This window comes from Heloderma suspectum, chromosome 3 (genome assembly GCF_057233095.1).
Source record: "Heloderma suspectum isolate Gila_16-S chromosome 3, 16-S_ref, whole genome shotgun sequence".
NCBI lineage: Eukaryota > Metazoa > Chordata > Lepidosauria > Squamata > Helodermatidae > Heloderma > Heloderma suspectum.
In genome coordinates, this window is record NC_139460.1 from 174,384,112 (window position 1) to 174,409,153 (window position 25,042).

General features: G+C 43.9%; 1 protein-coding gene across 5 annotated transcripts in view; it reads right to left on the bottom strand.

Annotated features, from left to right (window-relative positions):
* The window catches only part of EPSTI1 (epithelial stromal interaction 1), a 46,356-nt gene that overhangs the window by 20,089 nt on the left and 1,225 nt on the right, over positions 1-25,042 (bottom strand). For 3 of the 5 annotated variants that reach the window (XM_084844928.1, XM_084844930.1, XM_084844931.1), the window contains exons 2-6: positions 16,536-16,594; positions 14,956-15,039; positions 12,136-12,209; positions 8,920-9,003; positions 7,677-7,750 (exon numbers count right to left, since the gene is read on the bottom strand). In XM_084844928.1, the coding sequence (XP_084701054.1) occupies positions 7,677-7,750; positions 8,920-9,003; positions 12,136-12,209; positions 14,956-15,039; positions 16,536-16,594 (375 nt within the window). The remainder of the gene's footprint in view (positions 1-7,676; positions 7,751-8,919; positions 9,004-12,135; positions 12,210-14,955; positions 15,040-16,535; positions 16,595-25,042) is intronic. The other 2 variants (XM_084844929.1, XM_084844933.1) reach the window with 2 other exon arrangements.

The window sequence follows — 25,042 nt, forward strand, 5'->3', positions numbered from 1 at the left end:
ATGGCCACTGGCTTATGGGATTCCACAGGATATCTTGTTCCCAAACTTTTCAAATTCTAGGTGGAACTGCTGGGCAACGTCACTTGGAAATTTGGGCTGAGTGCCACCACTATCCCTCATTTTTAATCAGATTTTTATCAGATCAGAAACAGAAGCCATAGAAATTCTGAATCATTGCCTGGAAAAAGTGAAGGATGGTATTTGGGTGAACAAACAGAAAATTAATCAGGATGGGAATGCTCTTGCTAAGATAACCACTTCATCTAGGAATAGGTGCACAGCCTGCCTCGGATGGGGTTACATTCTCCCCACTTAAGATGCAGGTTTATAGTCTTGATCCGATGCTGCTTCTGTGGCAGTGGATAGGTGCACTTTTCACCAGCTTTGGCTGGTATGCTGTGTCTCCTTTACTGGAGCAACTTGGCCTCTCCACAGTCATTCATGCTTTGGCAGCCTCTATACTGCGTAACTGTAACATGCCATATGTAGGACTACCTGTGGAAAGCTTCCAGAAATGTCAATTGGTCTAAAATATCTAGAGTACCACTAATCCCATCCTGAAACCAACTTGTCTGTGATATAATTTTAAAATATGTTAAAGCTATGGCCAGACAATGGAGTAGTCTCTTTGAAATCACATGTGTTTCTGATAGCTGAAATGTGCATTTAGCATCGTCATCATGTGATTGGCAGCCAGTGACCACACAGCATTCTGGGTTTGGCCTACCTAATGACTGTACACGTGAACTCTTAATCAGAAGAGGCAAAACGATACCTTTCCATCAGCTATTTTTACCACCTTAAAATGAGGAAAACCAAAACAACTGAAAAACTGAAAGGTCTAGTTACAGGCTAACCTCATCAAGCAAGCAAGCAAGCAAGCAAGCAAGCATACAGATGAGGAGGCAACACTTGCTCAACAGACTGAGAAACACTGTAGGGCACACTGCTGGTGGAGCATCTTTCAGCCTGTATGCAGACCTCACGCCCAATCCTGCACCAGCCAGAAGGACTTCCTGTTTCCAGTTCTTAGGAGGGATGTATTTAATCATCACTCAAACACCGATTTGAGGTGGGGTGGGGTGGGGTGGGGTGGGAAAGAGGTCTCGCCTGGCAGCTCTTGCCATTGTTCCATGAATTTAAATTGAAGGTGGACATCAGTTCACTAAACACGATGATCCTAGAGTGCTGAATAACAATGCACATTCTCATGCACCCACAAGAGGGACTACTTGACATTATAGCCTGCCTACCTTAAGACAATAAAAGTTCCTTCATGCACACTTTTATTCTAGCCAGAAGCTTTTCTTCTTGGTAAACACTGTAAGTATCAAGGCAATCTAATCTTATTTTCTGTGACAGCACTGGGCAGAATGAGATCAATAGGAATTTTCACAGCATCATCTTATTTCAGTTCTCATTAACTTTTCCAATCAGCCATTTTTATTGCCAATGCCTTAATGTTATTTCATGTCTCTTTCTTGGCTGAATGGCAGGGTTTCTCCGCTTGCTCACCTTCCTTTTACACCAACACATTAGTGTGTTGCTGGAGGCAATTTCAGGCATCAAGATTTCATTTATTCCTTTGAAACAGTTGACATAAATCCCATAGTCCAAGGAAATTATAGCTCTGAGTATATTGCAGAGGTCTTGCCTTGCAAGCCATCCTGGGCTCCCCATCTGTGTGGGCAATCTGCTTCTATATTTTCAGCCAGCTTGAATGGGCAGATTAATGTGTGTACAATTAGAAAGCACCCTCACAGGCAAACTGCCTCCATTACTACTCTCAAGAGGGTGTCTATGGAAGCCTAATTTTCTGCCGGTTAGCTAAATACTTGACACTGGCCAAATAATCAAGAGTAAGGACAAAACTAGACATCGGAGCGAAAAGAGAGATTCCAAAAGGTCTGTGTGTGGAAAGTGTTTTCATTTTTTAAGGCTCCAAGGTTGGATCCACATTGTGTGTGCTAGAGCATTGAAGTCGGTGGACTGCAGAGTTAAATGCCATCGCATTAAAACGTGACTATTCACACTCATAGGGATGTCAGAGAATTCTGCGACGGATCTCGGTGAGGCCAAATGCCAGTGCATTCGGCCCCCCGAAATCCGTCGCGGAATGACGCCCCCCCCATGAAAGGCACACAGGACGAAGTCCCCACCGCCCCCACCCCACGAAAGGCGCGCGAAACAGAGTGCTTACCTGCTCCCGTCTGCGCTGCTTTGCGAATGGCGGCCGTCCTGCGGTCGCCATTCGCTTTTCCTCCTCTTCATAGTCATGATAGGCTACGTAAATACTTACATAGCCTATCATGGCTAACGCAGGGACGCCATTTGCGTCCCTACGGAGGCCGTGATAGGCTACGTAAGTATTTACGTAGCCTATCACAGCGGGGGGGAGGAACCCCAGCGTACGCAAATGGTGGCAGCTACCGCCATTTGTGTATGCTGGGGATTTTCCCCCTGCCATGATAGGCTACGTAAATATTTACGTAGCCTATCATGGCTCAATACAGGGACGCAAATGGCAGCAGCTACGACAGCCGCCATTTGCGTCCCTGTAGGGCTGCCCAGCGGCCGGATGTCCGGCTGCCGGCGGCCGGAGTGGAGCCGGCCTGGCAGGATTCCTGGAGCCAGCCTCCCCGCCCCCCCCATTGAGGATTCCAGGGGGGACGGAGCGCCTCCCACCCACCGTGGATTGCTCGGCACGGAGCCAGGTAGGTGTTTTGTACATCCCTACACACTCACCCTGTTTCCCCGTTGCAGTACTTCATCGAATGCGCAAGCACGGTTCACACTCGAGTGCTGTGCTCTTTTCCTGCTCTTAAAGAAGGCGGCTCTCATTGGAGGAGCAGCAACTTTTCCTGTTTCTGCAAATTCCCCGCCCACCGTCCCTCTCTTCCTCTATCCCTGTGTGTGTGTAGGGAAGGCGCAAGCATCCAGTTGGGGTTTGAAGCCTGGTGAGAAGTTGCCACTTTGCCCCACCCCAACACCAGCAAGAAGAGGGAAAGAAGGCAGCGCCTCCCGTCCTCCCCCCATCCTTGCTACAGTGGCGTGGGAGAGGCTGGTCATTTTCCTTGAGTTTCCCTGGCCTTATGGAAAATGACCACCTTGTCCCTTGCTGCCGCTGCTGTAACAGGTGGGAGTGGAGGGAAGAAGGAGGCACTTATCCTCTCCCCCCTCCACCTCCCAGAGGCCAGGGCGAGAGGCTAGGGGGTGTCTGCCGAGGCTATTTTGCCCACGCCAGCCCTTGACAGCCAGTGCAAGGAAGAGGGGCGCCCATGGAGGCACCCCAGCGCTCAGGTATGGGGGGGCTGCTTACATCTTCAAAGCTTTGAAGCCTGCGCTGTATTTGCCCGCTGAGGAGGGAAATCCCACTGAAAGCAAATTGCCTTCTGAAAAAGAAGACTCCCCCATCCACCCAGGGACCCAATCTGTTGGGAGATACTGGGTAAAACAAGGGTATCTAAAATTAAAAAAGGGATCCTCATAACTTCATATGATTTTTAAAGGGGAGACCCACAAAACCAGTACCCAATCACAGACCACATCTGCCTCCATGGACTGAAGTTGAAAAATATGGCTCTTCCACCAGCCTAAAATCCTGCATTCAAAATGGGGTTTTCTGCTTAGGGGTGTACGAAAGCCCGCTTACCTGGCTCTGCCATTTTCTGCAGGTGGGAGGAGGCAATCCGTTCCTCCCCCCGGAATCCTCGATGGGGGGGGGAGGCAATCCGTTCCTCCCCCTCGGAATCCTGCCTAGCCAGCTCAACTCCATGGCCAGGCTGCGGAGCCACCAGCCAGGCCAACCTGCAGCGGGGCCTCCAGCCGCTACCGGGCTGGTGCGGATGCAAATGGCATCCTGCGTAGGGGATGCCATTTGCATCCCTACGCAAGCCCATGATGGGCTACATAAATATTTACGTAGCCTATCACGGGCCGGCATAGGGACGCAAATGGCAGCTGCTACGATGGCCGCCATTTGCAGCCACAGCAGCCTGGCAGCAGCCACAGCCACCGCTGGAGTCACAGCCAGGTATGCTCTGTTTCGCAGGGCTTTCGTGGGGTGGTGGGGTGGGGGCTCCGTTCCGCCATGGATTCCAGGGGGCCGAATTCACTGGAATTCAGCCCCCCTGGGATCCGTGGTGGAATTCTCTAACATCCCTATTTCCGCTTCCATTTTAAATGCAGGATCACAACTGACTGCCTTTACACACGCTCCCTTACCCCTCCCCTTCTCCCAGTAGCTTAACTTCTGCTGTACTGTTTTCTCGCGGCCCCAGTCCTGGGCACTTACTTACTTGGGAGTAAGCCACATTGAACTCAATGGGACTTGCTTCTGAGTAGACATAAGATCACCCTGTAAGTCTGCAACCCCCCAGAAAGCCCCATTGAACTTAATAGGGTCCTCTGAAACAGAGGACGTTGCTTCTGAGCTTGGTGGGGTGGGGGATCAGACATGTCTCCCTTCATTGCAGGGAGGCATTTTACCCTCTTCTCCCTCCGACTGAGAAATACAGAGGCAGGAGATGCTCGGGTTTGGGGGGGGGTGTCTTCGAAGCTTCAAAGACTGCCCTGTTTTTGTCCGCCACTCATGAGATGACATTGAAATTGTCCACGGACATTTTTATTGATGTTAGTCCGCGAATAGAGATGACTGTCTGCCTGGATGTGTGAGTGTGTCTTTCCTGCTGTGAGCATGGAAAGGACTGCAAGTATGCAGAGAAAGCGGGCAGGAAAAGCTATGCTTTGCAGATTCAAAGATAGCCCCTTACTTAAAAAAAAAAAAAGCCAAAGCAGGGGATAGAAGGAGGTAAAAGTTAGTGTCATTTGAAGGGATAGAACAACCCCCTGCTCAGTGCAGGAAGCCTGATTCCCAGCAGTCTCCCATCCAAGTACTAGACCAGGACAGATCCTGCTGAGCTTCCCAGATCAGACAAGAGGAGGCACCTCCAGCCCTTTGCTCGTTACTGAGAAAACTTCCAGTGCTGAGGAAGCTATGCTATCAGTAGCCGGAAGACCAGATGACGGCATTGAGAGCTGTGATTGGACAGAAGGGAAATACAAACATAGCCATACATGGACAGGCATGGCAATGATACTATTTCTTCTTCTTTGATTCATGAGTAATGCATTCTAGGACTATGGAAGTGGCTATTTGGATAGGTAAATATGAACAGCTTTTGTTGGCAAGATTCAGATTCTCTGTCTGAAATGTAGAAGTTTTGACAAAATTCTGCCCACAACAGGTTATCAGTAAAATAGTAAACATACACAGCCGCTGCAGAGTCATTGGGACCTGCTGTATTGGAAGATAACAGCTTGGCCCCATCTAGTATTCCCCACTTCTAAGAAGGACTTGGGATACAAGATGAATGGGGGATAAGGTGACATTTCCATCTGGGACAGATTCACACTATTGACTGTAGTGGGAAGCTTTATGCAATGATTTCATTCAAGACTAGCACACTGCTAATCTCAAGAAACATTCAGAATAAGCAGCACCTAAATGTATGGGAATTGAGATCTAAGGTGACAGACTGAAGACACAATTTCCAGGGGCAGCCCAGGAGGGTTCCTCCCCACCCCACCCCCAACACTCCCCCCACTCCCCCCTCTCACTCCCCCCCCTCTCCCCCCCACTCTCTCTCTCTCTCACACACACACACACACACACACACACACGCTAGTATCTAAGGCCAGCAGACAATCACGCAAGCACCCTTCCCTCTCCTTGGCCGTAAAAATAATTATGCAACTGACAATTTGCTGTCCTTTTATGATGCCCCAAATCAGCTACTCAGACAATCACTTCATTCTGCCCAACAGTAAGGCTGGCCCCAAATATTCAGCTCTGCACAGCTATATATTGCACTATCTAGAATGGAAGAGGGCTTAAGGGCAGGGCTGCCTTAACTTCTACATGATCCCAGAGCTCACAGTTCTTATTTAAGGGAAGTTTAGCCACTCATGGAACCTGGGCAGTTTTGATCCAAGTCAATACCCTTTCCAATATACAAAAGCTTAAACGTGGACTGGAGTATGACAGCAGAAAAGTAACAACTTGAGTGTGGAAATTTATTCTGATAAACGTAAGCCCTTCATAGCGACTATTCTTAGAGAACACCATTTCAAGGTATTCTATAGATGGTGGCTTACACCTTAAAAATAAATAAATTCAACCCAACTATTCAGGATTCATGCTGGCATTACCAAGAATCAGAGGCAAATGCTTTACATATGTAGTGGAGTTGATGAAAAGCCAGTGTTCTTAAAGGACATTTTGATGGAACAATGGAAAGTCAGTTACCTCTGAGTATCCTTTCGGAATATTCAAAAAGGCAATTCAGAGGGGTCAATGATGAGTCAATCAAGGTTATATCTTTTGATTAAAGCTTCTTTGCAAAACACTGAATTTTTCATCAGCTCCACCACACATGAAAACTATTTACCTTTGGTTCTTAATCTGAAACCCATGAATTTACAGGAATTGTTAATGTGCTTGCTGTGGCTAAGATAGAAATTGCTAGCATATGGAAGAGACTGGAAGAGTCACACATACAAAATTAGTTAGAATGTATCTGAATGGCCTAAAAGTGGTAAAATAAATCGACCCATTTAGTGAGATTTAGATAAGGATGGAAAGGTATCTAACAATTCTTAAAGGTGAAAGGAACATTTTTCAATTAAATGCTTGTTCCAGTAAAAAAACAGATTCAGATTTATTACCCTAGATCAGGCAAAAGGTAGTATCTGGTATTGTCCCAGCACTAAGGACGTTGCACTAGTATAGACTAATGCTTGTGCAAGGTGACTAGCACAACGGGGAAAGTGGCAATTTGCAGCTGAATTTCATTAGAGCAGCAGCAAAAACAATGACATTTTTCTTCCAAACAAGGCACATGCTCCTCATGCATCTTGTTTCAAAGAAAATCACCCCCTTTTTGCTGTTGCACGACTGAATTTCAGCAGCAAATAGTTGCCTTTCCCCATTTTGCTAGTTACACAGTGACCCTCCAACTGTATCTACCATACTCAAAAATGCAGTACTCAGGGCCAAATGTTAACACCACAGGGAACATAGGAAAAGAAAATTCCATTATTATTATTATTATTATTATTTTACTTCCCACAGGTGAGGGGCAGGGGATGGAATTTCAGGTCAAAAATTGGAGGGGGGAAAGCTTAACCTCCCCCCTTGAACTGCCATGTTGAATTGGGCCCATGTGCACTTACACAGAGGTAGGTAAGCCAATCACGCATAGCTCTGCTATTCATGATTAGCAGAATGTTTAGTTTGGCCCTTAGTTCATTCTAAAATATCAAGGATCCTTGTGTCAAGAATCCCTATGCACTTCAGCGTCATGTCTTAGCTTGCAGCTAGTTCTTTATAGTAGCATACCAGAGAGCTAGCACATATTGTGGTAAGAAAAAAGAAGTCAGACAGGAGGTCACACATCTTATTAGCGCTAGCTGAAACAATCATGCAACAGATAAAGGGGGCAGCTGCTGGACTACAACACAGTGGCCTGAAGGCAGAGGGCCATATGCCAGAACTGAAGGATACTATTTGCTTATTATCAAGAATTGCGGGCAGGAGTCTGTGCTCAAAAAGCAAGAGCAAAAACATACGCCATCAGATGCATGCATTTTCCTATTTAAGCTCAAACTCAACTTACAAGTAGTGGTCTTTGGCAAGCATCTGCCGTCTTTGCCATTCTTGTTGCCTCTGTTTTTCTTCAAGCTTATTGGCCTAGAATATTAAAACATTAACATAATGCATTGCCCCACTGAGTTAAGATTATGAACAGAGTAGATCTGCCAGACGCAAAGCATGCAAATTCAGGAGCATATAAAGATATAAAAGTCACCACTTGATGCCAGTTCTATATAGCCATAGGTTTCATAGCACAAGAGCAATCTGGTTGAATTCTGTATTTTTAATATTTACATTTTACTTAGTTCACACATGTTTATCGTGCCCTTCCTTCAAGGGGCTCAGGGTAGTGTATATAGTTTCTCCCCCGCATCCCATTTTATTCTGAAAACAACCGTGTGGAGTAGGTAAGGCTTAGAGAAAGTAACTAACCCACCAAGTATCATGGTCGAGTGAGAATTTAGAACTGTCTCCTAGATCATAGGCCAACACTATTATGCCACACTGGCTCTCACTGGAGGACCATTTTAAATAGGCACTCATGACAACAATCAGAGACTTATTTTGTGTAACACTCTGCCCCTACCTACCTCTAAAAATCACATGGGGCCAGGCCATTAGAAGCCATTAGGACTGCATTCCTAGCAGTACTGAAGAAATACTGATTGGATTCAGAAACACTTATTGGATTCTGACATAAACTCTAAACCATAGTTTAGCATTACATACACAAGCCTGAGGCTCATGCACTCCCCATAAGGTTGGAAGCTTTTGCTTCCATTTTCAATTAAATGTTATTTCTTGTGATTTCCCCAAACCTTAACTATGGTTTAAGGAAACGAGCCAGAATTGTTTTAAAACAAACAAACCCCAACACAGTTTAAAGTTGGCTTGTTTCCTTAAACCACAGTTATGGTCAACCACAGTATGTCTGAGTTTGGACATGACAAGGAACTATGGTTAGTTTAAAACAGAAGCAAAAGCTTCCCCTGTTCACCATGTGCAATGCCAGAGGTGAAGGGGAGCTCAGGAGCCTAAGGACTGCACACTTAACACTAAGCATAGATTGGCATTTCATCTGAACAAAGCCATTCTCACAGATTAGGATACTGTTTTGAAAAGAGTGCAGGTGATTTTTCTATGGGATAATTTATGTCATTTGCAAGAACCAAATAGCATTCTTTTGGGCCCATGCAGCACACATATGCATCTCAAAAGAGAAGGCAGGAAGAGAAGTTATCCTGGCCTGAGAAAGTCTGTCTTACTTTCTCTCTTTGAATTGCTTTCTTTTTCAAAAGGTCAGCTTCTTCAGCCTCTCTCTTGATTCGTTCATATTCTTCTTTCTTTAGCTACAGTGAGAGAAAATTGTGTTTATTTTACAGGCTGCATTTACTCCAGTAGGTTAATTTTTAGTCTTAACATTTTGTGGAAGGAAGTGACAAACTGGATTTCCGGTGTCCCGGGCAACTGTCTCAAGGTGGGCACAACCTGAAGCTGCATTACTAACAAACTACAATGGTAGTTATGCTCTTTGTATACGGGATACCAGGAACTACTTACTGCGTTTAAAGATCCCAACTGGGAATAACAGAATGTAAAAGAAATATTAATGTCTTAAAAGGTTTCAGCATCCACCTTTTTCAGCTGATCCAATGAGAATCAAAGGGTACTGTAGCACTGGTGGCAAGTTATAGAACCCTCTCCTTATCCCACACCAAATTTACTATCAGCAGCACCACTGAAAATCCCTTTCCTCGATGTCTGCTGCACAATTGAGAACAAAGTAAGTCACCGATCTTTATAAAAGACTCACTGATGCACAAACACACATAAAACTAGAAATCCTGCCATCCTCAACCCACAGAGAAAAATCAGAGTGTCCAGTGTAACACTCCGCTAATGTAAATCAAATCGTGCTAGCGTAAACAACTTCTAGCACAACACCAATAGTGATTACTGGCACCACTAATGGAACATCAGTTACGTTGGCAGTCGTGTTGCATTATCTACAGCTTGGCTCTCAGAATCAAACACAACTGTAACAAAAAAATTACTGTTTTGGAACTGCCCAGAGAGCTTTTGGATAGTACAGAAATATAATAAAATAAATAGAAGAACAATGAACTTAAACACCTTCCGCTGAGAAGATATCCTGAACATGTCAGTGACTGCAACATCCACTGAGGCATCCATTTTATCTAGAGAGACTCTTCTCCATGAAAGTGAGAATTGAGTCTACAGAGAATGACATATTATCCTATTCGTGGCAGATTTCTATCCAGTTTCTCCTAGCTATCACCTGGCAATCAGAGAAAGCTAACAATTGCTAGCCAACTCTGAAAGTCTTGCTAAAGCAATCATCGGGCCTCCTGTTTTAGCATTCTGCCAACCTCCAAATCTACAAGATTACTAGTGAGAGCTGAACTAAAACCTCCAATCAGCAACATTTATCTTAGGGAGACAGTTATCTTCAAGAGTACTGTGACTGGGATTAACCCACTATACCATACAAAACATCTCCTCCAATATCATTTATTATTAACATTTATATACCACTTTAAAAAAAAGTCAAAAAACAATTTGTATCATTGAATGCAGACACCTAGGATGTCATATGCAGTATATGGGTGAAACACCGTACACATTTTAGGAACCATAAATCTGCAGTCTTGGCAAAGAGATTGGAATAACCAGTTGCAAAGCACTTCAGTTCCAATAATCACAGCCTCTCTGATTTGAGAATTATTGCAACAGAGATGCTATCTGATCAAAGAACATTGGAAACTAGAGAAAACCTCTGGATATACAGACTTGGCACCTTAACGCCACATAGCCTCAACCTGGAGGATAATTCCTGACATGACTCATCAATAACCAATGCCAAACTTTGGAGTGTCCTGGAACTACCACAGTGGTGACTCTACCCTTTAATTCAGATCAGAGCAGCTGAAGGAGGCAGAAGGCAAAATGTTTTGCTTTAAGATTAATATTTTTGTTATATTAGTCACATATATAGGTACAGATAGGGTGTGTGTATCTGCACACACACACTATTTTTACACTCACGAAGCTGTATCCCTGACATCCAGAGTATTCTTGCAGTATGCTTACAAACATGCTTCAGAATACCCAACACACATTCTGTGCCACTATTTGTTTATGCAGATGGCCAGGCCAGCTTCCTGTGCAAACCAACAATGGGTCCAGAGAATTTGGCAGTGGTCTCCAGGGGCACCGCAGTACACGCTGAGCAGCTCAGTCATACTTAGTACATGCTGAGCAGCTCTGCTAACCCTTGCAGAGAACAACTACCTCAAATATTTGTTTTAGCAGAACTGTAGAAAATCATATATGCTAATCCCAACAGAACATGCAACAAATCTACAATGGCTTCAATGGTGTCCTAAATGGTTAAAAAAATAAATATCAGACTGAGCACTTGAAACATGAAATCCATATATCATAAGCATAACTAAACACACTTGTACTTCCTTTATTGTTTTTGCGATTGCATTTTCAAGTTTATTTCTGGAAATATGGCATTTCAAAGCCAGATTCTCAGAATCTGTCAGAGCCTTTGGCTTGGTTTGTGTGCCATGAGAACCCAGTTTTTTTTAAAAAAATTGTGGATGGAATAAGGCAGTGTACTGGTACACGCTGCCCAATTGCTTCTGCTGCAAGCAGGAGTGGCTACACTCAGACCTCTGTGTCATGTGAACAATGCCTACATGGTGTCTCTCTTGGCTTTGCAGGAATGTAGACTGATCAAATACACAGATTTAAATACTGAACAACTTCTAATACAGAAATCCCATCCTCTGTGGCCCTCTTCCCTATGTTTCACATGGTGAGATCAGAACAATCTTTGAAATCAGACTGTTGATGACTTGGAGTGAAAGCCAAAAGAATATGATGCCCATTTGAAAGGATTTCACAGAATGGTAGAGTGAAAGGGGCCTACAAGGCCATCGAGTCCAACCCCCTGCTCAATGCAGGAATCCGAGTCAGAGCATCCCTGACAGATGGCTGTCCAGCCTCGTCTTGAAGGCCTCCATTGTGGGAGAGCCCACCACCTCCCTAGGGAACTGATTCCATGGTCGTATTGCTCTAACAAAGGAATAGAGGAAGTTTTTCATGATGTTCAGCCAGAATCTGGCTTCCTGTCACTTGAGCCCATTATTCCGTGTCCTGCACTCTGGGATGATCGAGAAGAGATCCTGGCCTTCCTCTCTGTGACAACCTTTCAAATACTTGAAGACCGCTATCATATCTCCCTTCAGTCTTCTCTTCTCAAGGCTAAACATGCCCAGTTCTTTCATTTTCTCCTCATAGGGCTTTGTTTCCAGTCCTCTGATCATCTTTGTTGCCCTCCTCTGAACCCTCTCCAGTTTGAAAATGAAAGGTTAAGTTAGACAACACAAAGAATCCTTGTCCTTGTTCCATGTACTGGCTAAGGAACTGACAGATAGATTCTACCTGACCTTTTGCTGGTATTTAGACTGGATGTGCTCAAGCTGCTGTTTTTGCCTCACTTCAGTCTCTGATGCGCTTCCACCTGTAAACGCAAAACATGTCATCTGTTTTGAGAGAATATTAAGTTCACTCCAAACAAAATAATAACTAAGAGGCAGCACTGAAATATATTTTAAACTAATTGAGATATCAAGATGCCTCACCTCAGATACTGAATTTTTCCCCACTGCATTGAAGTGGGATAGAAGGTCAATTTAAGCTATATAATTGTATCATTCTCAACCAAAATGAAATGAATTTCAAGTTTTGTATCAACTGGTTTATCAACAGTTGTTGGGAAAGGCAGAGGTAATCTGCCTCAGTGCTGTCCTGCAATGATGAGGCTTTAATTTCTGGGTTTCTTGCATTTTTTCTTCTTTCCATTTTTTCAAAATAGCAACAGTTTTATTTTGTGGTAAGAAAAGAATAACAGTGAAACTGGTGCAAAATGCTGCTACCCTGGTATTGATTGGAGCTAGATATCCAGACATATTATGCCCCTTTTGTCTGCTCTGCACTGGTTGCAATTGTCTTTCCGAGTTCAGTTCAAAGTGCTGGTTTTAGCTTTAAAGCCTTAAATGTCTTGGGAGTTGAGGACCTTAGGGACTATTTTCTTCTATATGTTCTTCCTACATGCCCCATTTGGCATCTGAGGCTTTGCTCCAGGTTTCTCAGCCACCTGAGGTTCAACAGGCAACTATGAAGGCAAGGCCTTCTCGGCTGTGGCACCCACTTCCAGATGAGATCTGTCAAGCCCCAGCACTATGCTTTTATAAGCTTTGTTAAGATGAGGCTGCTCAAGAAAGCCTTTGGGTAACTATTTCTTAAGATGAGGCTGTTCAAGAAAGCCTTTGGGTGACTGGTTCTCTTTTGAGAAATTGTGTTGTGTCTATGCCATTTCCTTTTAACTGCTATTCTAAATTACTATTTTTTGTTATTTATTTGTGTTCTTTGCTTACTATGTTAATGTTGCTCCACCATGATTGTTTTGTGGGCTGATGTACATGCTCTTATATTTTGTATGATTTCTTGTCATCGTAAGTCAGCTTGAGTTCAGTTTTGGAAATAAGATGGGGTTTAAGGTTTAAAAAAACAAAACAAAAAACAAGTAGAACAAGGAAACCAGTAACTAGTTCTCCCTTTACACTCTGGGAACAGAAACTAACCCTGAGACAATTTAGAGAGGATGTTGAAGGGGCAAATCAGCAGGTATTCATTACTAGTCCCTCAGTAAAACAGGTAAACCTGCAAACAGGAAACTTTTAATTAACACTGGAAAGTATCTCTTTCCTTGTAAGTAAATATTGTAGAACAGCTTTCTCCAAACTGGTGCTCTTCAGGTGTGCTGGACTACAACACCGTTCATTCCCAGCCAGCACAGGCACGCTGCAGTCAACACATCTGGAGGGCACCTGGTTAGTTATATGAGAAAGAGCACAGCTAGATAATATAGCACTATTATTACCCTGCATGGAACCTTCATTTGAAATTGCACTTTATTTCTTGGCCGCCTTTCAGGGCAGAAGCCCTCCCAAGGCGGCTTACAGTAATAAAATACATAAAAACAGTTAAAATATTAAAAGTGATAAAAACATAAAAACAACAACAAAAGTCAACAATAAAACCAGCAACAATATTAACAGCAGTAACAGCAACAACAGCAGTCATATAAAGAGAAGGCCAAGGTAAAAAAAAAAAAAAAATGTTTTCAAGGCCTTCTTAAGAGTCTGCAATGATGGACCTCCGATGGTAGTTTGTTCCAAAGCTGTGGGGCCATTGCAGAGAAGGCCCTCTCATGTGCGATCACCCACCTGACTGTTCTCACGGGTGGGCAAATGAGAAGGGCCTCTCTTTCTGAATTTTAAGTGTGGGCAGGCTGATATGGGTGAAGGCATTCCTTCGGGTAACTTGGTCCCAAACTGCATAAGGCTTTAAATGTCAAAACCAGCTCTCTGAATTGGGCTCAGAAACACACCAGTAAGCAGTGCAGCTGGAGCAGTATAGGCGTTATGTGATAGAATCACCTCACCCCCACTAATACTTGGGCAGCCGCATTCTGCACAAGCTGGAGTTTCTGAACCGTCTTCCAGCTAATTACAGAAAAGCAGTGCCTGAGAAGCCCTGGAGGGCTCTGGTGTGGAAACAACCTGAATTTCTGTTATGTTAAAAAGCATACTATAAATCCTCGTGCAAAGCATTGCTGAATCTGCTTTTGAAGGAGACATTCAATACTTCATTACTATTTTCCATCACTTCCAACACTTCATCACTCTCCCAAACTATTAAGTACAATTTCGGACTTTCAGATAGAAGTTTATGAAATACATTAAATGGCTGACCCAGGGCAAAATGCACTGTTGCCTCCACATGCAATTTGATCAAGAATATCAATCATGTTTTTCAGACACAAATTATTTATAAACTTTATTGCTCAGGGCTCTATTATTGAGGAGACAATGAGTTACATAATCTTATTTGCTTTTATCCAATGCATTAGCTAGTGACAAATGTTGGCTTCCTGCCAGCCACAAAAAGACAATTTTCCGCAATTATAGAGGCTCCTACAATATTTATTCAAGGTTATCAAACATGTCATATAAGGCTTTTGCCACTAAAGCTTTAGTTTCCTAAAATACAGCAAGTTTTCATGGTTACTATAGTTGAGCATTGGAACACAATCTGAATTCTTCAAATCATGAAGGTAAGAAAAAGCAGCATCTCAGAAAGATATATCAGCTCTTCATAAGAAATGTAAGCTTTCATCTGATTTCTTGTGGGGGGTCACTTACCCAGTTTCTGGGGTGTCAAGGTAATCAGTCCTGGCCTGTTCCGTTCCTTCCATTTTGCCAGGTCCTCCAGTTCTTTATTAGCAACTGAAACGTGGTAAATGAGGCAAAGAATGAAATTACTGTGTAGAACAAGTTATTTCATGCCAGACACACAAAAATATGGCCCCCAAATGGCTCCAAGGTTAATTATTGGCTCTAGGAGCAGGAAGGACCCAAAAAGCCATCAACAGTGGGCCCTTGTTGTTGTTGTTGTTCAGTCGTTCAGTTGTGTCCGACTCTTCGTGACCCCATGGACCATAGCACGCCAGGCCTTCCTGTCCTGCGCTCTCTCCCGGAGCGTGCTCAAGTTCATATTCATTGCATCCGTGATGCTATCTAGCCATCTCATCCTCTGCCGTCCCCTTCTCCTTTTGCCTTCAGTCTTTCCCAGCATCAGGGTCTTTTCCAGGGAGTTTTCTCTTCGCATTAGGTGGCCAAAATATTGGAGCTTCAGCTTCATTATCTGTCCTTCCAATGAGCAGTCAGGTTTGATTTCCTTTAGGATGGACTGATTTGACCTCCTTGCAGTCCAGGGGACTCGTAAGAGTCTTCTCCAGCACCACAGTTCGAAAGCATCAATTCTTCGGCGCTCAGCCTTCCTTATAGTCCAGCTGTGGGCCCTTGTACCCACCAGTAACCATAGCATAATTTATGTAATCCAGGTGAGCATGACACTCATGAGTCCACAATTATATTTCTCTTGCAGATAAAAACAGCTCTAGGCACTTCACACAAATAAGGCATCTTATTCAGATGTCAACTGGCTTGGCCCCTTCGTACTGCACCTTTCAAGAAGGGTACAATAATCTGCAAAAGTGAACTTTAAGGCCAGTTGCAATCCTATACTCACCAGGCAGTAAGTTCCATTGAACTCAGTGGAGGTTAATTTTGAGTGCATATGTAGATGATTACACTGTTAATACCTGAAGCAGTGCAGAATAGTCTAACCTGAGCAGTGAAGAAATGGAAGCATAGTCACATCTGACTAGATGAAACTGTTGGTGGAAATACAAAATGCAGAACTGAGTTCCTGTCCATACAATGCTTTCAGGACAGAATGGAATCATCTCTACAGCTGCAGGTACGTGCAGATGAACTGCAAAGGCTATAAAGCACATTTTGTTAAGAACTAATGCAGGCCTGCACGACATAAGCAGCTACCTCACACTATCAGGCCGTTGATCCATCTAGTTCTGTATGAGTAAGCATAATCAAGGTGGCGTGTGGCACATTAGGTCATGCACTACATGTTCCCAGATTGCCAACACCCAACTTCTTTATGGGCCTGCCAGCAAGACAGGACTATCAAACACCTGGCAAGCATCTATATATGGCCAGACATGCTAGGCACAATCCAGCCCAGGGGTAGGCAGACAGTAGATCTCCAGATGTTTGGGACTCCCAGAAGCCCCTGCCAACATAGTCAATGGTCAGTAATGCTGAGAGTTGAAGTCCAAAACATCTGAAGATGTACTTTTTGCCTACCCCAGCTATATAATATGCAGAGTTTGGTTAACAGGATAACCAAGCCGCACACTTACTTTTCTGCAACTGATTCCTCCTTGTTGGATTTGGAGGTATCACAACGTATGCACCTAGACTAGAAAGGGGAGAAAGAAAGGACATTAACATCTACCCAGTGATTCACTAGATAAGTGAATACCATGGTATCTTAAAGGTCACTTCATCTGGAATGCTGCCTACATCGGTATACAGAGGAGCGTTTCACCAAGACTGTCAACTTTAGGCATTTCCATACTTACTGATTTTGTCAAACAAGAATTATACCTCCAAAACAGTCATGGCAGAAGCAATCCTATGGCTGCTAATCAGCAGCTAGATGGCCATAGGATAGGGCAGTTCCCCAAGAACCGACCTCCATCGCCTCCTGCGCTGCCTCGTAGGCAGCGTGGAACGGCCCCGCACTCAGAAGAGGAACGAAGAGCAGCAAAAACAGGGCATTCCAGGGGGCGTGTCAGGGTGGGGAAGTCGGAAATGCCAGTATGACACATTCAATGTGTTGTCCGGCTGCTGCTTCCCCCACTCTGACTTCCTGCAGCTAGGCAGCCGAAATTGGCTGTCTAGCCGCAAATGCAGGGCAGCTGAAGCACAGAGAGAACCCCTCCACGCTTCTCCTGCTCTGCATTGGATAGGTGGTCACCTCCAAGTTCAGAGGTGGCCACCTACGCCAGTAGGATTGCGCCCTAAGTCTTCCTTAGTGGTATGTGCATTAGCCACATGAGTTATACCGTGAATGTCCTGGGCTGATTAATTAAGCAAAGAAAGTCTTCAACAACAAGAGACTTGTAGTATATTGGCAATTTTTTTTTTCTAAACATCATGAAATGATGATGGGCTTTTAATCTCCCAAGAAATGTTACCCAGTTCACTTGGGGTGGAGGGAGAAGAGAAGAAACTGGTTTGGGTTTCTGCTTTCAAGTGACTTGCCATAGAAGCTACGCTCCCACTACCAACATGCACTTTACACCTTAGCTTAATGGGCTGCTTTTATGCTGGGCTTGAACTCCTGACCAACCGAAAAACAGCTTCACAGAGGTATGGTTTTTAAAAAAAAATTTCAGGAGTTGGCAACCTTACAAGAAAATGCTATTGGAATGTACCATACAATAATGGCATTCAGTATTAGAAACCAAGGTTGCATATGGACTGTTTGTGCTAGTTTCTTCCCTTACTCTTCCCCCACAATTAATTTAATTAAACTCTGGAACTTCAGGCAAACAGGAGCGAGCATAAATTTAACACCTCCAACATCCTTAACTGGAATTTTATCCCTTAGTAAAAGCCACGTAAGATGGCTGGAAGAGGTCAAAAGAAATGCCAAGCCAAAGGGAGAGGAAGAGAAGTGGTTAAAAGTCCAGTACAGACACTTCTGTGGCAGGAAGGATGTATTTTTATTTTTCAGGACAACCTTACTGCTAGATTATAATCATCTGTCTCCCACCAAGTATTTCTAGTAGCAGAGCTCCCTCTCAGCAAGGATAGATTCTCATTACATTTTCATGGCAGCAGACTTAAAAAGATAAAGACTTTTGGTAATAGAAAAATATAGGTTTGCATGTGCTTTTTAGATACTAGAAAGCTATGGCAAACACAGGAAACAGCAGCATACTGGGCAAATGCAATAAATATCATTTTATTATGCAGACATAAGGCCTTGCACAGAGTTCAGTTTTGTGAACAGCTCACAGAACTCTATCTAATGTAAGAGCCTGTCTGCACAGTCTGTCAAAACCAAGTCCAGTTACATTTAACCCTTTGTAGAATAGTCCTGCAAGTCAACAAGAATAGCAGTGATTATCTATAAGGATAGTGTTTCTGTTTTACTGAAATTATCTTTCATCGTCAACAGGGCATCTGAATTCAACTGAGTGCTGGGTTAGCAGGAATTTTGAGGAGTCTGAAGTAGCAGTTTAAACAAGTCAACCTTTGCTGCAAACCTAGGTGTGTGTCGTACAAAGTTTCTTTTGCAGTAGTGTCCCTTTTCAATATAACCATTATAATTTCAGTTCAGCACACAGAGGGCTTCATCACAGGGAGCTTTTATCCTGCGATGGAGACTGCTCCTTCATGGAAGTTTGCGGGCTCTTCACATGATGCCGTGATCATTCAAGGTGTCTCCTGCACTAAATGCCCTTTGTTCCCTTTTTAAATAGATTGCAGACAATGAGCTCTCAAATTTCCCCGCTGTGTTCTGCTTCAGTTTCCTCTGTGAAAAGACTTAAAGCAGCAAGAAGAGGAGCGAGATCAATGAAAGATAATGGAAGATTCAGATACAGGTGGGGTGGGGTGGAGAGCATGTAAGGGGAGTCAGTGGCGATCCTGCATTTTAAACGGACACAGAAAGCCCCGTTTTAAATGCAGGATTTTAGGCTGGTGTAGAAATGCCTAGACACTCAGTAAAACAATTTCGCTTTCATGCCACTACGGTTCTTCCGCCTCTGCCTTGATAATGTGTGCATACTGAAACAGATCTGGCTCTGATGGCATATGTCACCAATAAAGAGTGGTAAGCTGACTGTTCATAAAGGCTTTATTACAGGGGTGGACCCCCTCCAGCCCTCAGCCTAATTTTAAAAGTGCTCTGCAAGTGATCAGGCCTCTGGCAAGAGCAACTGGCCCCTCCTCTGGCAGCCTGCTGAACAGGGAAGGAGGAGAAAAAAAGAGTGCCCCCACCCACCACCAGCATGCAGCCCTCAGCAGATGCCCCCAAAGAAACGGGTCCCATGACAGAAAAAGGGTTCTGCGCCCCTACTTTATTAGAGAAGTTGCTATAAGGGACAGTTAACTGCAGCCTGAATCTGTAGATCATGATACAGGGTGGCTGTGACCATACCCCAGACTACAACATGAAGATAGTAGTGCATATTACAGCCTTGTTGTAACCAACCTCATTCCCAGCCCTTCACCACTTGTGATGTGGAGATTAATACTGGACTAATTTTAGGTAGTCGCTTGGCCTCAGTCCTCCCTGCCACCTGCCCCCACCAACCTGAAATACGGGGATAACAGAAATGGACTATACTTGCATTTGGAGCAGCACCACCTCCAAGAACTCCAACCCCAAACCCCCAGCCCTAACCCACATTTTCCACACACAGTATGACACAAGTTTGGAAGAGCATGGGGGATGGAAGAAGAAAAGAGACACGCTGCTGCAAATTATAAGCACACCGAATTCTGGATTTCTCTGTTGTCATGTTTACTCCTCTAAGGGTATAATCCTATGCATGTTTAGACAGAAAGAAGTCCTACACCTCCCAGCATGCCCCAACCAGCAGGGCTGGCTGGGGGATGCTGGGAAACGTAGGACTTCTTTCTGTCTAAACATGCATAGGATTGCACCCTAACGTTGGGGTGGGGGGAGACAAGGATCAAAAGTAACCTGACAGAGTGTTTGCAGGTGAGGCTTTTATGGCGTCCTTGCCCTGCTTCCTTCATGAAATTTTACGGGGGATCCAGATATTGTCATCTTCAATTCATAAGCTTCCCGTACTTTCCCACCCCTTCTTCCATCTTTTCTTTTGCTGAAGAAAATACGCTAAGATAAAAAGATGAAATAGCTGCAAAGTGCCTTCTCACTGGTAGTGTTAGGAGCTCTCTGCCTGGAAGGATCAGCGGTCCCATTTGCAGAAAAAGGAAGTATATTTATATGGAGAATTGAGGTGTAGGGCTGTATTTAGTTTTAGTTGTAGTAAGGGTCACCGGCATGGTTAACGAGCAGTGTTAAGGGAGCTATTAGAGAAAAGAGGGCTTCCTTTAGAAAATGGAAGTCTTGCCCAAGTGAGGCAAACAAAAGGTAGCACAAGCTACCTTTTGCATCGCCCACAAAGGCGATGCAAGCAGGCAATACAAGCCACAAAAAAGCATTTTGAAGAGCATATCGCTAACAACATCAAGGCCAACAATAAAGAATTCTTTAAATATAGCAGAAGCAGGAAACCAGCTAGGGAGGCAGCTGAGCCATTGGATGACAACAGAATTAAAGTAGTACTAAAGGAGGGCAAGGAGATCGCAGAGAAACTGAATGAATTCTTTTCATCCATCTTCACTGCAGAAGATATAGGACAGATACCTGTGCCTGAACTGATGTTTTCAGGAAGGGAGTCTGAGGAACTGAGGCAAATAGTGGTGACAAAAGATGAAGTTCTCAACCTTACTGATAAATTGAAAGCAAATAAATCACCGGGCCTCAATGGTATCCATCCTAGAGTGCTCAAAGAACTCAAATATGAAATTGCTGATCTTCTAACCAAAATATGTAACATGTCCCTAAGATCAGCCTCTATACCAGAGGACTGGAAGATGGGCAATGTAACTCCAATTTTCAAAAAGGGATCCAGGGGGGATCTGGGAAATTACAGGCCAGTTAGCTTAAGGTCTGTTTGGGGTAAATTGGATGAATGCATTATTAAATATAAAATTAGTAAGCATATAGAAAGACAGCCCTGCTGAAAAAGAATCAACACGACTTCTGCAAAGGCAAGTCCTATCTCACTAACCTTTTAGAGTTCTTCGAGAGTGTCAATAAACATGGAGACAGGGGTGATCTGGTAGACATTGTCAAAAGCCTTTTGGAAGTCCAAGTAAACAAAGTCCCTCACCAAAGACTCCTGACCAAATTAGCAGTCATGGAATAAGAGGACAGGTCCTCTTATGGATCAGTAACTGGTAAAGAACAGAAAGCAGAGAGTAGGAATAAATGGTATTCTCCCAATGGAGGGAAGTAAATAGTGGGGTCCCACAGGGATCTGTATTAGGACCAGTGCTTTTCATCCTGTTCATAACTGATCTGGAATTAGGAATGAGCAGTGAAGTGGCCAAGTTTGCGGATGACACCAAATCATTTAGGGTGCTTAAAACAAAAAGGGATTGTGAGGAGTTCCAAAAGGATCTCTCCGCATTGGGAGAATGGGCATCTAAATGGCAAATGAAGTTCAATGTAAGCAAGTGTACAGTCATGCACGTTGGGGCAAAAAATCCCAACTTCAAATATAACCTGATGGGATCTGAGCTAGTCCCCACTCGGCCATGGAAGCTCACTGGGTGACTTTGGGCCAGTCACACACTCTCAGCCCAACCTACCTCACAGGGTTGTTGTTGTGATGGTAAAATGGAGAGGAGGAGGATAATGTAAGCCGCCTTGAGTTCCTTGCAAGAGGAAAAAAGGCGGGATATGAATGCGAGAGAGAGAGAGAGAGAGAGAGAGCAGTGACCAAACAGGAAAGAGATCTTGGGGTTGTGGTGGCCAGCTCAATGAAAATGTCAGTCCAGTGTGCAGCTGCTGTAAAAAAAAGGCAAACTCCATGTTAGGCATAATTAGAAAAGGAATTGAGAATAAAACTGCCAATATCATACTGCCCCTATACAAATCTATGGTGCAATCACACTTGGAATACCATGTACAGCTCTGGTCACCACACTTTAAAAAAGATATCATAGAACTAGAAAAAGTGCAGAAAAGGGCAACTAAAATGCTCAGGGGGCTGGAGCATCTCCCCTATGAGAGAATTTTGCAACCGCTGGGATTGTTTAGCCTGGAAAAAAGGAGGGTAAGGGGAGACATGGGGCATCTCCACACCAGCCTAAAATCCTGCATTTAAAATGGGGCTTTCTGCTTCCATTTTAAACGCAGGATCACAATGACTCCCTATTTCACATTCTTCCTTTCCCCTCCTCCTTCTCCCCGTATCCGAGTCTTCCATTATCTTTTTAAATGATCTCACTCCTCCTCTTGCCGCTTTTCCTCTTTTCATGGAGGAAACTGAAGCAGAACACACGGGGTAATCTGATAGCTCATTATCTGCGATCTATTTAAAAATGGAACAAAGGGCATTTAGTGCAGGAGATGCCTTGAATGATCATGGCATCATGTAAAGAGCCCGCAAACATCCGTGAAGGAGCAATCTCAATTGCTGGATAAAAGCTCAGTGTGAAGGAGCCCATGATAGAGGTCCACAAAATTTTGCATGGTGTGGAGAAAGTGGATAGGGAGACATTTTTCTCCCTCTCTCGAAATACTAGAACCCGGGGTCATCCCATGAAGCTGACTGGTGGGTGATTCAGGGCAGAAAAAAAGGAAGTACTTCTTCACACAGCACATAGTTAAGCTATGGAATTTGCTACCACAAGATGTGATGACCACCAATTTGGATGGCTTTAGAAGAGGGCTAGACAAATTCCTGGAGGAAAAGGCTATCAGTGGCTACTAGTGTTGATAGCTATGTGCTATCTTCAGAACCAGTAGATAGGCAGTGAGCCTATGTACACCAGTTGCTGGGGAACATGGGTGGGAGAGTGCTGTTGCACTCAAGCCCTGCTTGGGCGTTCCTGGTCGACAGCTGGTTGGCCACTGTGTGAACAGAATGCTGGACTAGATGGACCCTTGGCCTGATCCAGCAGGGCTCTTCTGATGTTAAGAGTCCCTCAGTGTTCACATTGTTCCTCACTTCAGTCTCCTAAGGTGTAATTTTGCAGTCTGCAGCAGCAAATGTTACATTACCTATTGCATGCAGACTGGATGAAGAGGAACAAATCAGGCGTGTTACTGTTCTCTCTCTCAAAATATAAAAAAGGTATTTCTAGATGTGTGCTTCAGTACAAGTGCACATAACTTCCAAAGAACCTTTTTGTAGAGTTTGAGTTGGCAGGGTATTTCTGCAGGGAGGGGGGAGAGGGTGAACAGATATGCTCACCACTAACTGCAAACACCCCTCTCCTAGATGCACATGCTGCTCACACAGAAGCGGTAGAAACAAAGACACACTTGAGGAAATAGCTTCTTTTTAGGACCTGATTAGAGAGATGCAGGAGACCTTCAATAACCACTATGGTTCCCCAGCAGCACAAACAGCAGCTTGGGAAAGGGGTAGGATAGGAGGTTAGATGAGAAAAACAGCATGGGGCAAAAAGACAGCCCTTCCCACCAGTGCTGTAGTCCTGATCCAAAGCACCTTTTTCTTTTTAGAAAAGGAAACATTAGGAGCTAGATTGTGTGTCTCCCGTGGGTCTTCAGACAACTGCTCTTTGACTGCTTGGAACATGATTTTCTGCAAGAAAAGTGCAAATGTCGAAAAATGCAAGTGTCGAAAAATGCATGTTCATGACTGTGAGCAACAAATAGGCATTTATTGTGCGAGGTGGGGATCAGATCATGAGCTGATAATACAGAAAGCCCTGAAGAGTTTATTCAAAATGCAGTTCCCAATTAACCAAAAGCTGAGCTAACAAGCCAAGTGCATTGTTTTTGCTGGAATCCACTAACTGTCCCAATTTTGGAAACTGTACACAAATAGCGACACACAAGGACTATGCAGTTGTACCCAAAGGACAGTTGGTTTCTGAACAGTTGTTTCTGGGAACTGCAACACCCAAGTGAGCTTGTGGTTTTCCTTTCCCTTTCCTGTTTTCATTTCTCCCAAAGTAGTAATGACAGTTGTCAGGAAGTCTAACCCCTTCGCCACAAAGTGACATAACTGCAAATAATTACAATGATGCACATAATTGTAATAAATAATAAAATCTGTAGGCAGGGTGCGGTCCTACAGAGGCTTACTTTCTCCAAAAAAACATGAAGCACATCCAGCACATCTACACACTATATCAAAGGATGTTTCAAGTGTTTGGCCCTAGAACTAGCCACCCACATTTTAGGTGCCAAAATATTGACCATTCACTGCTGTTAGGTTTTGTCACCATACTTGTAGGTCCAGAATAGCTGGATCCCCTGACATACGTTAATGACTCAGGAACACACCTGCTTGCTACACTTTAATATGGTGGTAACAATAACATACATTGTCACCTTTGTAACTGATGGTAGCATACACCAAAACCCACCAAAGTTATCTGAATGTATATGTCATAATATATAATCTGTCCAGTATCCTACATGTACTTTTATGCAAGAACCTTGACAGATTAAAGCCAAGTCATAGTGAAGATCAAGAAACCAGTGGGAACTTCACAGGACCTCAATTACATTGCAGATCTCTCTCTCCAGAATAATATTTCAGATATAAATGTAGTTCTGGAAAGATACAATTTGGCAGTCAGTAATCATAGCCTTTTTTATGACAAGTCTATACAATCAAAACTAATATATTGAAGCGTGCTTAAAAGCAGCAGCCTCTCAGTTACATACAAGACACTTCCTCACCCTATAGTTATTTGCTATTTTAGGGTGCTTCCACATTTTAGTTACTGCTGGGGCTTGAGAAATCTACCTTTCTTTATGGCAGGACGGATAGGGGGCGCTCTTATTTTGGGCAGATCAGGGATTACCTGTAAAGCCATTGACAGCACTGGTGTGCACAGAAGCCCTTTAAAGAGAACACCCTCCTCCTCAGAGTAACAGCAGCAGTAGGCAGCAGGGAAAAGAGGTAGGTAGGTAAGGTGTCGCCCTTCTTGTAGAGGCTAGATGATGTGGAATTATTACCACAGACAACGAGGGTTTTGTTATCATCAGAAGCATCCCTAGGTGCAAGGGGCTTTCCTATTCATACGAGGGAAGAGAACAGCTGTCATATTT